This window comes from Perca flavescens, chromosome 24, assembly GCF_004354835.1.
Source record: "Perca flavescens isolate YP-PL-M2 chromosome 24, PFLA_1.0, whole genome shotgun sequence".
Lineage (NCBI taxonomy): Eukaryota > Metazoa > Chordata > Actinopteri > Perciformes > Percidae > Perca > Perca flavescens.
This window is the reverse complement of record NC_041354.1, coordinates 8,589,041-8,603,622: the sequence shown is the minus strand read 5'-3', so window position 1 is coordinate 8,603,622 and position 14,582 is coordinate 8,589,041. Positions and strand designations below refer to the sequence as shown.

At 39.9% G+C, this 14,582-nt stretch overlaps 1 protein-coding gene across 6 annotated transcripts in view; it reads right to left on the bottom strand.

The window, feature by feature from the left end:
- The window catches only part of LOC114551118 (interleukin-1 receptor accessory protein-like 1), a 269,852-nt gene that overhangs the window by 141,685 nt on the left and 113,585 nt on the right, over positions 1-14,582 (bottom strand). For all 6 annotated transcript variants that reach the window (XM_028572210.1, XM_028572209.1, XM_028572213.1 and 3 more), the window contains one exon: positions 3,297-3,576. In XM_028572210.1, the coding sequence (XP_028428011.1) occupies positions 3,297-3,576 (280 nt within the window). The remainder of the gene's footprint in view (positions 1-3,296; positions 3,577-14,582) is intronic.

Below are 14,582 nucleotides of genomic sequence, written 5' to 3'. Positions count from 1 at the left end.
TCCAAATGTGATATGTTAACATATGCAAGCGCTGATCATCTATAGGACCCACGCTGCTGAGACAAAAGAGAAGAGCAATCCTCTGATTTGGCTGCGGTGACTGGGAATTGAAATGAGTCACGTCTACATAATAGGGCTGCTATGTGGTTGTAAAATTGGATGAATCCATTCCTGTGATTTTTAACACGCTGTCAACGCTCGAGTGAAGAATGAGGAGAATGTGACAAAAGCAAATGTTGTTGCAAACGTCATACAGAAGCCATTTAAGGTTAATAGCATCGTCTTCAATATCAATATCTCAAGTGTTATTGCTCTCTTTGAACTCACAAACAGTATGTCATTTGGGGGCATGTCAGACATTTTCTACCATATATATATAGTAGATTTACCATTAGGTTCATATGCAGTACGAGAAAGCAATCAAAAGTCTGTTTTGTCAGCCATCTGGTCTAAGGCTTGGCCTTATTATTGTGGCTCCAGAACTCACGGTATATGCTAATACAGGACTATAAATCATTCTAATTTGATGGTCCCATGTGGTCAATTCTGTTGCATTGCTACTGTATGCACTTCAGAATGCTGCATTAAACTAAACATGTGAGACACACACACACACACACACACACACAACACACACACACACACACACACACACACACACACACACACACACACACACACACACACACACACACACAGACACACAGTCCAATAACCTAATCCTCTCAAGCCTTTTAAACAAAGCCTCCCCCTGTTAAAAGCCACTGTATGTCACTGTATAGAGCTGACTAATGAGCCAGTCCAGAGGAAAAACCCTTTACCTACAAGGTTAATAAGTTATTACTATATAATAAAACATGTTCACAGTCTTCAGCTTATTTTTTCAACTCAACTGTAGCAAAACTGACAGTAAACACCTTGTGACAAATGAATGTTTTGCCCTTTGTTTTTTTTTCGGATTTTTGGATATTCAATTAATACAGCTTGTGGATTTAACTTGAGTAAAATCCCACCATCAATCATCACCTGAATCTGCACTTCCAACCAACTCTGAAAAACAGCGCTGGTGCCCTTTAGCTCATTGTTTTGTTTTTACAACTTTTCAACGTTCTGGTTTAATCTCACTGCTCTCATCAACCTCATGTCCACGACTGTAAACTACCTGGCTGGCACCAAAGAGAGATGGAAAATGTTAGCAATTAGCTAATGAACATAGTGGAGCATCTAGTAGCTAAAGAGCCAGCTATTTTCCTTAGAAGTTGATGAAGACCAAAACAGTGAATTTAAATGTGCCATGTGGCCAGAAACACAACTCCAAATGAATGCTACTGTTGCTCCATGTCTGCTGGATGTGGAAACAGGCAAGATCTTGCTTACACATTAGCCATACGGACTTTACAAGGCCATAGTAGAGTTCTTCCCAAAGTGGCCAAAAAAAAATGATTAATGTAGCTTTAGAAAATTAATATCTTCAGTTGTTGGGTTGTTGTAAAAAATAGTATCTTGGGCTCTCTATTTCCTAATTAATTGATAATTAGTGGCAGTGAACATGGTGTGTTTTTAAAATGTAATTTCATCATTGATCTAAATACAGTCACACAGGAATATTCACATGATGACATGGTCTTACCATGCTGGAGCTAGTCAGTGTATTACATGTCATATTGTCATATATAACACTGAGAAGATCTGAACACCCCAGCGGAAGCTTTGATTAACACTGAAAATCAGAGGAGCTGATTGTAGCATCAATGCTGGCAATGTAAATAAGGATCAAGGTTTTAAATCTTCCATTTGAGTTGCAAATATTTAGAGTTGAATGTTAAGCATTAAAAACTTTCTTTGTCCTGACTTAAAAACCTGCAGAAAGCCACTATATTCAACAATGGTCCAAAGAATTGCCTGCAGAGAGAAATCCTGTGTGATGGAAAAGTGCTCTGTATTCAGAACTATTGTTATTTCTCTCCATGATGGGAAAATAAGTGTTGCTCCTTAATTTGGTTCTAAATGGTGGAAACTGGCGACAAAGCAACACTACTCTTCCAAATCAAATCTTATGGTTCTACTTTCTGCATGATTACACAATACCTCTGAGCTGACTGATTGTCTACCTCCAGAAAATGCTGCCAATGTCGCTGAATAGAGAATTGTTGGATTGGTGCTGCCCGTTTCTTTTCAAGGCGGCCGCCACAGCAAAGGGGAGAGTGCTAATGGTGATGCATAGTAATGGCCAAAACCTCAGAAAATTGAGCTTGTGAAACACAAGGAAACCTGTGCTGAGTGCAACTGTTCAAGAGTACATTGTTCTGTTTTTTTGCGAGAGTAACACATTTCCCAAATTATTTGTTTTTAGGTTGATATACAAATGTTTTTGTGGATTTTACTGAATATTAAAAGATTACACTCCTATCTTCCAGAAAGATGTGTTTTCAAAGTTCCCCTTGTCCCGTGGGCTCCGAGACCACGGCCTTGACTTTTTTTCACAGACAACCTCCACGTTAATGAAAATTTCTGCCAATATGAGCTAAGAAGCCAAAACATTTCTCTAGAGCTGTCCTCGACTAAAGAAATTCTTAGTCCAATAACACTCATATGATTTTGTCGACTAATCGATTAGTTGATTTAATCTACACATCTGTACGCTTTGAGTGGTCGTTAATACTAGAAAAGCGCAATATAAATGCAGTCCATTTATAAACTGTAAAACTGAGTTCCTCCATAAAGAAATCATGCAAACGCACCACTTTTAAATCTTGTGTTTACCAGAAATGTGCTCATAAGTTTCTGGGAAATAAATTATTCAGCATGAAAAAGCATTAAAAATGACTAATCGACTAAAAGGGGGCAGCCCTACATTTCTACAGAACTCATACAGTGAATCAAACAATTGTCTACCTCCTCCATCAGGCAAGTGAAAAAAAGAAGATAGTACAAATCCCCATCTCTTTTTTATTTGTATCTGCCTTTTTCCTTTCCTCAATCCTGCTGCTCTGAATTATATTCCATTCTCTTTCGTCTCACTCCTTGCTCTTTCACATTTTTAGAAAGGAATTGCGAGGGCCGAAAAGTTATAGATTTACCAATTGCACCTAATGGCTTACTGTCCCCCAAAGGAGAATAACAAAATAATTTAGCATATAAAGTGAAGCAAAGGGGCCTCAAACTGTTAGATGCTCTGTGGACTAAGAACCAGTGCTCTTTTGGCCAAAGATGAGAGACTTTATTAGAAATCACCAGGGGAGGACTTTACTCCTCCAATGTATGTCTCCAAGTAATGCTGGTTTACAAAAACTTACCTTAATACGCAGGAATAGTACCCCACGTCGTCCAACTCTGCCGGTCGAAACCATATGGCATCCTCCTCCTTGCTCATCCTTGTTCCGTCAAAACTGATGGGTTCCTCGAAGTCACCATGTCCTGCACTTTTGTACCACATAAGGCTAAGTCCTGCGCTCTGTGCATGGGTGTAGTTGGCCCGGATGTATCCATAGAACAAAGCACACTTAATCCGGACAGGTTCCCCAAGAAGCACTTTATATTTCAGGTAGTCCACTGACCAATCCGTGCAGCCTTCCACTGAAAGAAAAGGACAAAGAAAAGACAAAAAAATATTAGAATTAAGCATTGAGTTACTAGGAAAGGGTTTAACTACTTTTTGAGCCAATTCACCAAGCCAAGCAGAGGCGATTTGTAGTCATGAAAAGGGCATGTGGCAACCAGGTCAGTGCTGGTATCAATCTGTCTGTTCATGTGCTTTGCCAGCAATCCTTGTTCACAATCAATAAAGACGCTCTTCTCCTCCCTGCAGCACTGATGCACAATGTCTCCTTTTTTTTGTTTCACAAGAACAAACCAAGTGAAGCTATTCATACATATACACACATTTGACATATGACTTCTTAAGCGTACCAAAATGAATTTAGAGCTAATTTAAAAAGACAGTGTTTCAGCACCACTGTATCCGGTTGAATGTTAAACTGAACTCTCAACATATCAATTGCTGCATTCAATCATTGTTGCCTGTCTGCACCTGCCTTCACCTTCAAACATTACTGTATTTATGTTTGACTTGTATGTCGCCACCTCATACATAAATTGAGTCTACTGGCAATAAACTGCGAATAAGCCGCCGTCAATACTGTATCTGTTTAAATGGCAGTGATGGCACATCTACATTTGACCTGAGAAAAATCAGAAACTGCAGTAAATCTGCATTTGCTTTTAAGATTATCCTCAGATCTCAAAGGCTGTTTTCAGTAATATAAAAATGTAGCTTGTCTCGTATTGTGCAGCTGCACATGCCAAGGTGGAACCATGGGGGATTTCCTAATAAGACATCTGATAAAGCCCACCTAATGTCAGTCAAAAAAGTTCCAAAGATTGAATGATAACTGCTTTATTCATACACAGCAGGCAAAGGGATAGTTTTGATCCACAGACTTAGTTTACATCTAAGATTCATGAGAAACATCAGATATTAAATTGACACTAATCTTTACCAAGTCCTGATGCCAGTGAAAAGCCACACAGACAGTACCAACTCCTGAGTTGCTGATTGAGATTGTCACACATAGTGAGTTGCGTAAAAAATACGGAGGTACAATAACCGTGTCAAGCAAGCAACATATTTGGGTGGTTCATAAAAATGGGAAAAAAAATAACTTTCAGGTGAGCTGAGGCCTGTATCATGAAGCAAGATTAGTGGGTTTAACTCAGGTGTTCCTGATTTGCAAGCCTGGCACAATTACAATTAATAACTGTGGTAAATCACTATGGTAACCTACAGGATATTGTACAGCTAACCTGCTGCTGCTTTAGTTCAGGGGATCAGACCAAGGCCTTCTGTAGGAATGACAACTCTTCAACAAGGTTTACAATAACTTCATTCACTATATCAACTATATCTTATGAATCAGATAAAAGCTCCTGAGCTTGCAGAGGCTTTAGCCACACTCTTTTACTTGGTTTTATATTTGAGAAACAAACTGGGTCCACACCGCATCAAAAACAAGCTCTCTGCATGCTTTATCTTACCTTATCCATTTTTTTTGCCTTCCTGTTCCTGACATCCTCTCTTCCCTCGCTGCATATCTCTTCCTTTAATAACAGCTGGTGAGCACAGCTGCCGCAGACTCAACAGGCTTCGCTAATTGAGCCTCTATAAATGTTTTATTTACCAAAGAAGCAACTTGGCCGCCAATCAGCGAGGTGCAGTGCGTGCGCTGGGGGTAACCGGGGGGAGGGGTGTTGGCGGGGCATTGATTAAACCATGCTGATTTATGTCTTTGTATTGTATTGTGTGGTACTGTAAGGGTCATGCTGGGAGCGGCAGCAACAACACTAGTGGGTGCTTTAGGTGCTGGAGAAAAGATGAAAGAGGGAAAAGCACACACTAAATCCCTTAAACAGTGAAAAAATGAGGACAACATAATGTCACATCCAGATGCCTTCAGGGCAGCTGGAGTATAATCCGTCCATGCTTGATTTGTCTGGCCAACAGTCCAAACCATAAAGATAATTTATTCACAATAACATAAAGCAGAGAAAAGCCGCAAGTCCTCACATTTTGGAAGGTGAAACCAGAAAAGGTTTGGCGGTTGTGCTTGATAGATGACTTTGATAATTAATTGGTTATCAAAATAGTTGGTGATTCATTTTCTGCTCACTTCATCTATGTTGTCTTTTGGATTTTAAAAGGCTTTCTGGGAAATGTAGTAAGAGAGTTTAACAGACGGAGCAGGTTGGAAAAAAAACTGATGAAATACAGCACTTTATCAAAAACGGGTCCTGGAATTCACTTAACAGCCAAGATTCAACATTTACAGCTTCAAAGTAGTTGAGGGTGAACGTTGCCTTTAAATATCTTACTGATTATGCCATTAGCCTCGTAATTTCACCGTCCAGCAGATTTGACAGCTCATTTTACCTGCAGCAGCAGTGCCAAATCTGCAGCACCTTTCTTGATCCGACACGATCCTAAATCAGCAACAATAAGTCACTGTCTTTATGAGAACACTGCGTTCAGATGCACTTTTTGACATCCCCCTCTAAACCTCAATTACGAGGGTCCGCCCAGGAGCAAGACCGTGAAACAAAAACCGGTAAATAACTAGAATTCTTTTTTAGCAAATACACACATGCTGGGGAAGGCAGCATGTGCTCTGCGAGCTACCCAACACCACAATTCTTTCATTGTGATTAAGTCTGTGAAGCTGTTGCTATGGCAACACAGGGTCTACCCTCGCTTATCAAGAACTTGCTAATTAGTTTGTGGACGATAATAACTTGAAAGCTTAAGGTAAGACAACCACAGCTAAGATGGTTTCACTTCTAATCATGTGCCCTAATTGAGAGTCCGAAATGTGTTTTACTCTCACAACTAATATAAACAGTAGGGGAGTTAATGAGGTCATATAAGCAGGCAGCGGCTCAAACAGAAAACAAGATTAGTCTGGCCAAAGTGTGCATGAGGTCATCTTTCTGATAAGTCTCTTAGGTGTGCATACACACAACACACACATAAAATACTCTTAAAACATGGTTCTCATATCTGGGAGTTTATGGCGCAGTGACTTGCTGCCCCATGTGCAATGGGTATGTACCCTGTCACTTCAAAGTTCCCATTAATCAATCAATCAATCAATGAGCATTTATTTATATAGCACTTTACAGCAACCACAAAATAACTAAATAGATAACTAAAATAACTAATAATGCAGGATCCACCTTAGTTAAAATTTTACTTTAGCGGTGCAAACTCCCTAACAAATTAGCAAATAATCAGAGTACCAAAACTAATTGAACCAGGGGCTTTTGGGGAGCCCTGGTTCACTGAATAAAAAAGATTAAAGATTGGGAAATATTTAACTACCTTAAAATATATAAAGTTGTTAAAATAAGCACCGTCAACAACAACCACAACATTACAATGCTGCTTAAAAACTAATTAACAAAGTTTTACAATATAATAGAATAAGGCCATTCTGCTTTTACTTGTGACACTTAAGTACATTTGGTTTTACAGAAACACATCTGTACTTTCACTGAATAAAATGTTAGTGCAAGATTTCTACTTGTAATGGAGAATTTTACATTGTAGTACAGGTACTTTTACTTAAATAAGGGATCTGAATACTTATAATATAAATATAATATTAATAAATATTGAAAGATATCTAATGTGCCAATACGCCCCACTAGCTGATCATTAAACTGGTGCATCCCTTGTATAGATATTCTGCCGGCCCAGACAGAAAGAAAAGGACAAATTTACTTAAAAGTGCTTTCAGTGTGGCTGCACAGACTTGATTTGGTAGCACAAAAAATCACAAATGCATCACTGCTAAACATCAGACAGCCTGGCTCAGTTATTGCCTTTCCCATCAGTACTCCAAATAAATACTCAGTACACCCTTCTTTTTTTTTTTTACAACTAAAATTTGTTCTCTTACTGAAGAAAATGTATGTGTCAGAATGGGAAAGAGTTCTTTTGATGTTGTCCGAGTACCAGATATTTGCTACTACAGTACAATATATTGTAGTCATCGTGCAAAATAGTACAAATGCATAGCCTGTTTAGTAAAACATAAATTGATACATACTTGAATGTGGATATCACAAGCTTTAGACTAAATCATTAAATGACATACATATTAGTATGCATTTGATAAAAAAGACAAGTGATACAAAAGTGAAATGGTCGATTACTACTGAAAACATACGCAACATGTAACACTGGGTCTTTTCAACAGTGAAAAACTGCCAGATAAAGGATGCTTTTTAAACCACCCTAAGGCATTCGATTACTGCACAGGGTTTTGGAAATATCCCCATTTTACTGTTTTTGTTTTTTACAAAGCATCAGAAATCCGTAAATTAATTTCTTTTTAAGGGTTGACTCCAGCTCAACAGTTTTAAACTGTCCGAGGAGCTTGCAAGCGCCAATATCCGTTACCTTCCACCTATCCTCAAATTGCCCGTTTCAGACTTTTGACAGAGGGTTATCGTTCACTTCAGTAAGTGAGGGTGGGGATTCTGCTTAATCTGTTGGCAGGAAACAAACATGGTACAAAGCCTAATTGAACTTGATTATCATTTCCCTGCTCACCAGATTTCCATTCTGCTGGATCACAATTTGTGAGGGAATTGGCCAATCTGCTGAGTGATAACAACAACTCAAGCGACTGGGACCATCAAGCATAAGCAGCGTTTGGGGCTATGCTACACATAGCCCCAAAGTAAAAAAGGGGTAATTCCTCAATCACAGTCCCGAGAGCATCCTGGGTCCAAACAATTCTGTTTGTCAGCTGGGAAAATAATAACTGGTAACTGTCAGCGGTCAGTTGTTTTGCCAAATGATCACAGAACAAATGTTTACAGGTCGCTCAGCATGGAAATCGGGATTTGACTCAGCCACATTCACTGACGCCACATCTAAATGGGGTCTTCTAGCCACATCCCCATTTAAACCACGCCATTAAACAAAGACAGGGCCATTTGTCAGGCCTGCCTTGTTTTTATGTTTGTCATGTTAGACTCATTTGTCCAACTGTGTAAAGGTCTGGGGCCTCATTTATTAAAAGGCTTTCTTCCTCATGTTTTATGCTTGTACCCAAAACCAAACCGAGGACGTCATTTACACAAAGAAGAAAAAAACAACTTGTTTCTAATGCCAAAGGTAATTGGCTGCATGGATGCATTTCTTTTCATATAAAAATGTATCTGTAAAAATCATCACCCAAGGTTTAAATGCAAATATAGACCGAAGCATACATTAAAATCAAGGCTAAGGCAAAGAAGACTTTTACGAAGGTCTTTTGAGTTTTAAAGCTAATTATACTTTCAAAATATACATACATAACATTATTCAATATTCATTATTTTAATTCGACCATAGCTTATAAAAGGATCACACTGGAAATTGGCCTCAAGTCATTCTTCACTTGTGTACTGAAGTTGTTTTTCTGAATTTAAAATGCATTAAAATGTATATAGTTTTATAGGAACTAGCTCGCCTATTTTTAGTGGAGCTCCTTCGTATTGGATATATAGAGCAGGGCATTCGAAAATATATTAAAAAATAAATCTTCTGCTGAAACGATGTAACACAGATGTGACCAAGATGCTAGTAAACATGGATTAAAAAAAACAACTATGATGCATTTCTGGTTTAAAGGGCACCACAATAAAGCTAAACAAATGTTATGTCATCGTGTTTCTGCTCCATTTTACTGTCACTTGAGAATGAGCATGTGCTCCCTCTGGAGAGGAGGTGATCAGCTCATAAATTGGGTTACAGGTCTGCTGAGGGGTAATCGTATGCAGATTGAGTCACATCACCACGGAGACTCCCACAAAGTGTCTGTTCTCTCAAGGAGATGGTTCACTATCATTTTTCTCCATAAAGGCACCAGTGTATTTTAATCAGAAAGGCGCGCATACATTAGGCCTAGGCTGATTGGATAAACATATGCACACATGCGCACACACGCACACACGCACACACACACACACACACACACACACACACACACACACACACACACACACACACACACACACACACACACACACACACACACACACACACACACACACACACACTGAGGTGACGCGACATCAACCTTTACTTGCCCTCATGAAGTGTAGTGTCTAAGCTGGCCTTGCTCCAGGGTCCCTAAAGGAACTTATCAACTTCACAGCCACTTTTGCCAAGGGAGGGAGGCAGTTGAGGAGAGAGATGTCTCGAAATCTTGACCTGCCATTTTCCTCCTTGTGAAAACGCTGTCGCAGCAGAGTGGGTCTCAATTAAGAAGAAAATAGCTCTGATGTGTGGGAAAGGTAACCTCTCGGCTGCCGGCGTACAGGAGGAGATTACGTGCATGATTGAAGTACCTCCAGCAGGTTGAAAAAGAGAATGAATCATCAACCAATAAAGCAATCACCTATGGCCTCTGCATGTGAGAGTATGTTCACTTCACACACACAACACACACACAAATAATCTATTAAAAAAATTATAGGATGGAAAATAATTGTCGTATACTGTTGGTGTAATGGCACTGCAACAATAAGGAACTGCAAATGCTAAAATTAAAATTGAGTTACGGGCCATATGGTGACATAAAGAAGAATACATAAGCACCTGGGAGTGAACAGTGGTCTATAAATATACAGGGGGCAGCGCAGAGGAGGGAGATTGTTAAATAAATGGTCATATATGCTTTTTTCAATGTCTTCCTTTTTACATCTAATTTTTGCACATTTTCTACAGAGCTGGAGTAGGGAGGTGTTTAGCTTAGGTTAGCATAAAAAAGGAGGTAAGGCAAACAGCAAGGCCTCGCTCTGTCCAAAATTATAAATTATGCCTACCAAGTAAAGCTGACTAATTAACTAACCTAAACACTGTGCTCACTGACTGTATCAAGCAACCTGTGCTGTAGTCAGAGATGCTGCACAGAAGCACTGCACGAATGGATGAACTGTTGTTCAGGACGAAATAGCTACAAATAGCAGTGGGTATGTCATCTTTTTTTGGACAGAGCCAGGCGAGCTGTTTCCCCTTACTTCCAGACTGCAGCTCTATAGTTAAAAGAAAAACTAGTTTATTATAACATAGGTTGTATTTTGTAGCTCTGGTCAACAGTACAGGTTTTTTCATTTGTAAGAGAAAAAGTAAAATTATAACCCAAATTAACCGTTGTAAACATCCATCACAGTTTACCTACTGACTTCCTGGTTAAACTTTGGCCTACCATACTTACTTTGTTAATATTATTTTGTTAGTATTGTGTGCACTGAGGGATTATAGGAAACCAGATGAGAAAAACCATAAAGTGATTTGACAAAACTGTCTGCTTGTTTGCAACCTGTATGATTGTCTGACCGCTCATGTTTGCCCAGTTGAACCAATTTTTTGTGATGTTGCCACCTTTTTAGCAATTATTTTGGTGAGGACAATGTAATCATAACCCATTGGAACGATGGCCCGAGCCAAGAAAATTAGTGTCTTTCCCAAAATATTCAAACTATATTTTAAATTCAAATAAAACATTAGCATAATATAGTCTTGTTTTGAGAAATTTGGAGAAAGAAAAAGGTTAAATGTAGATGAAAAGATTTTGACTCCAGCTGCCCTGCTTATTTCATGATTGCAGTGACATTTACCTCCCAGTTCCTCACAAGCAGATAAAACAGCTTTCGCTCTCCCCGTCTCGCCTGCACTTTACTCTTATGACACTTCATCTTGATTTGTCGTTTGTCTCTCTTCCCAGCTCCCTCTCTTCTTGACAGCCACCGGGCCGTCATTTATATGCAAATACTCATATGTGATTGGAGAAAAAAAAGGGGGGGAAAAGCAAACTGCTTTTCTTCCTATCGCAAAATAAACATTGCCCACAATCTTGCCGGCTTCTTCCTTCCATATCAGATTCAGCTCCCCTGATTGGACACGGCCTCCGGAGAGAGCGGCGCCTGCTGTCTCCAATCACGGGTTAAACGCTGACGGCGACAGAGAGCACAGAGAGGTAGCTGATGGGTAAGGGGACAAGGCCAACTTCGCCAGGATGCACCCTTGCAGGGAAGAAAATAAGGAAAGAGGCACAAAGGAAAATAAATACACACTCTCTCACACACACACACAAACAACACACACACACACACACACACACAAGTAGGTAAGACTAGTTTGGCGGAAGAGTACAAGCTGTTCCTTACGGTCACAGTTTATGAAGGCAGAATATATGTCTACATGCACCAGCAACAGATCCTAATCATCCATTTTATAATTTTTTTAAAAATCAATTTGACAATCCATTTCAGCGTACCATACAGATGTTCTAATCTTGTCTTCAAGCATGTGCACACTGATTTAAAATTGGCAAAAGACAGTCTATAAGTTTTGAATTTTTAAATATATAATCGACACTAAATTTGACTTGAATTGCAAAAACAAGATCCTGTTTTTTTCTTTGCATGGTTGCAGTGCAACAGAAGAGGACATGGTTCTATTTTTCAGTGACAAGAAGCAACACAAGTCATAGCTGCTTTGTGATGCAAAGATGTCTGCGAAGGAAGTTTTATTTTTTATTTTTTTATTTTTTAATGGTCAGTGACTCTTGATGCTTTTACTACTTGCAGATTTCTAAGTGGCCATGTCTGTGCTGTTTAATGCATTCTGGGATGTGTCTGTCCTTTTTTTTTGTCCGTCTTTTATGTTGCTAAAGGTAGCACTCATTCTTCCCTATCATCTTAATCAAAGCTTCTGTTAATTTAAAATTAGAAATGTAAAACACATTATGTGAAAGGACTATTTAATGGGAAGGACCTTCTTGACAATACGTTTTTGAAATGGGAAATGTACAAGCTTTCATCGAGTGGTTATTGACTGAATCCCTTAAATATAAACTGGCAACAGAGAAATCCTCTAATTATTAACCTAAATACTACTCTGTATATGAAGTAGAAATAAAAAACAGAAGCGCATTTCTCTTCAAAGCAGTATGTAAATCAGCCTGTGTGACTCTGTATAGGTGATTAGGGCCTGTTTTCCCTTTTGCGCTCAATAACACTAATATTACAGTTGAGAGGAAAACCCATCATCCCACTATACGTCCAAATCTGTCCAAAAAAGTGCCTTATCATCCTTTTGGATAATGTCGAGCATGAGAATGACTTCTGATTTTAATGGGGTGACTATGTCTCCCAAACAGCATTTAGATTCACCTGGACAATCAAACTACAGAAATTGTCTTCTATCTATAGGTTTACTCTCAGTTCGTGCCTATTTCAGGGGCACATTTGACAAGAAGCAGATGTAAAAGTGATCCTGTTATGGCTGGGGTGTCTACTCCAGAGAGAGCACTATATAATCAGAAAATCATCGTTCTGTTCCCCACGGCGCCAGTAATCCTCTCATCTAACAAACAGCCTTGGGATGCATTGAGACAAACAACATAAACAATACTGGCTCTTGAAAAAAAACACCCGAGTGCTGCATTGCAGACATGACTGCGCACATAGGACAAGTGTGGCTAAGACGTATTCCACACACTCTCACCCACCCACACAGGTACAAAATACACAGCAGGAACACACACAGGGAGAACGGGCCACACGATCCGCACTGCCTCCGCTGGCAGTCCTGTCAGCCTGTTTTTCTGTGCTGTATCATGGCGGTGTGGGTGCACTAAGCTGGTGACTCAGACCCTTGCCGGTCCACTACAGACACCGACATACAATTTTGGCGTTGTGCTCCGGTGCCCCCGCGATATAAGCATAGGTGAAAATAGAGCAAACCCAGATGGATAGAGAGCCTTGTCCCATCGGCCTCTGCGCCAGCCATCTGTGAAATGATAAGATGGCAAGAATATGCAACAAAAAGCAAGCAGCGGGTACCGTCCTGATGGATGCAAGTGTCAGCACTCATACGCCAACTCGGACCTTAGTTTTTGTCTCTCATTTTTTCCCACAGTGTTAACTACCAGCGCATCATCTCTTTCTCTTTTTTGCCTTTGTACTTCTCTCTCTTGCTCTCCTCCTCTATCTCCGTTTCACCCGTCCTCTATCTCCAAGCTATGCCGTTCCTATACAGAAGAGTGGGAGGGTGAGGCGAGCTTGTGCCGGCAGTTCAAAGAGAGTGGAAGAAGATTATGATAGAGAAATGATTCGAGCTGCAGATCAGCAAGGACAGTAAGGTCCCCAAAAGCCACACAAGTAAGGGCATCCGTGCTATAAATGACATCGCCATTGTGAATCGCCAGTAATTTAGCAGAAGTGGACGGTGACTCAGTTTCTTGACAGATATGGTTTTAAGGACGAGTATATTTAAAAAGAAATAATAATTTTATAGGAATATTGAAAGGAATTCAGATGTAAGGCAGAAGAGATGCAGGCACACAAACATACACTATGAACCACAACTTTCACGTGCACACGCACGTGCGCACACACACACACACACACACACACACACACACACACAGCCAGCCAGCCAGCCAGCCAGCCAGCCAGCCAGAGAAACCTAGTGGCCTGGAACAACAGTAGAGCCAGAGCTTCCCATTAGAGGACATTACTGTCAAACACTGGAACGAAAACTACCTGCTGTACACTGATTACCAACCTACCTCCCGCTACAATTCAATTACAAACTAGATAATATGATGCACTGCACTCATTCTCTGTGACAGTATTCAGCCAGTGACATGGGGAAGTGAGGACAGCTGGCTGAGATGTTTCCTGAAAATGCCGATGCCTGTTTGTTTCATATTTCTGCACCAGAGGTGGTATTTTTGGCTTTGTCTTGCCGGCGTGTCCATTGCATTTGATTGAATTTGTTAGGATGGGACAGCACGGTTAGCCAAAGAGAAGGTGAGTGAGTAATACCCTGTTGGTCACACGTAACAAACTAAAATTAATCTCTTCCGTGCTTGTTACTCCCATAAAAAGTTGGACCAGGGTCAAGTTTTACATTATTCATCATATCAGCGCATCATAAAACGGATCAAAGCTGCAATTAAAAAATAAATAGCCGGGGTCGAGTTCACTCATTATTGGCAGCATTGCAGCATTTTGACTACAAAGCT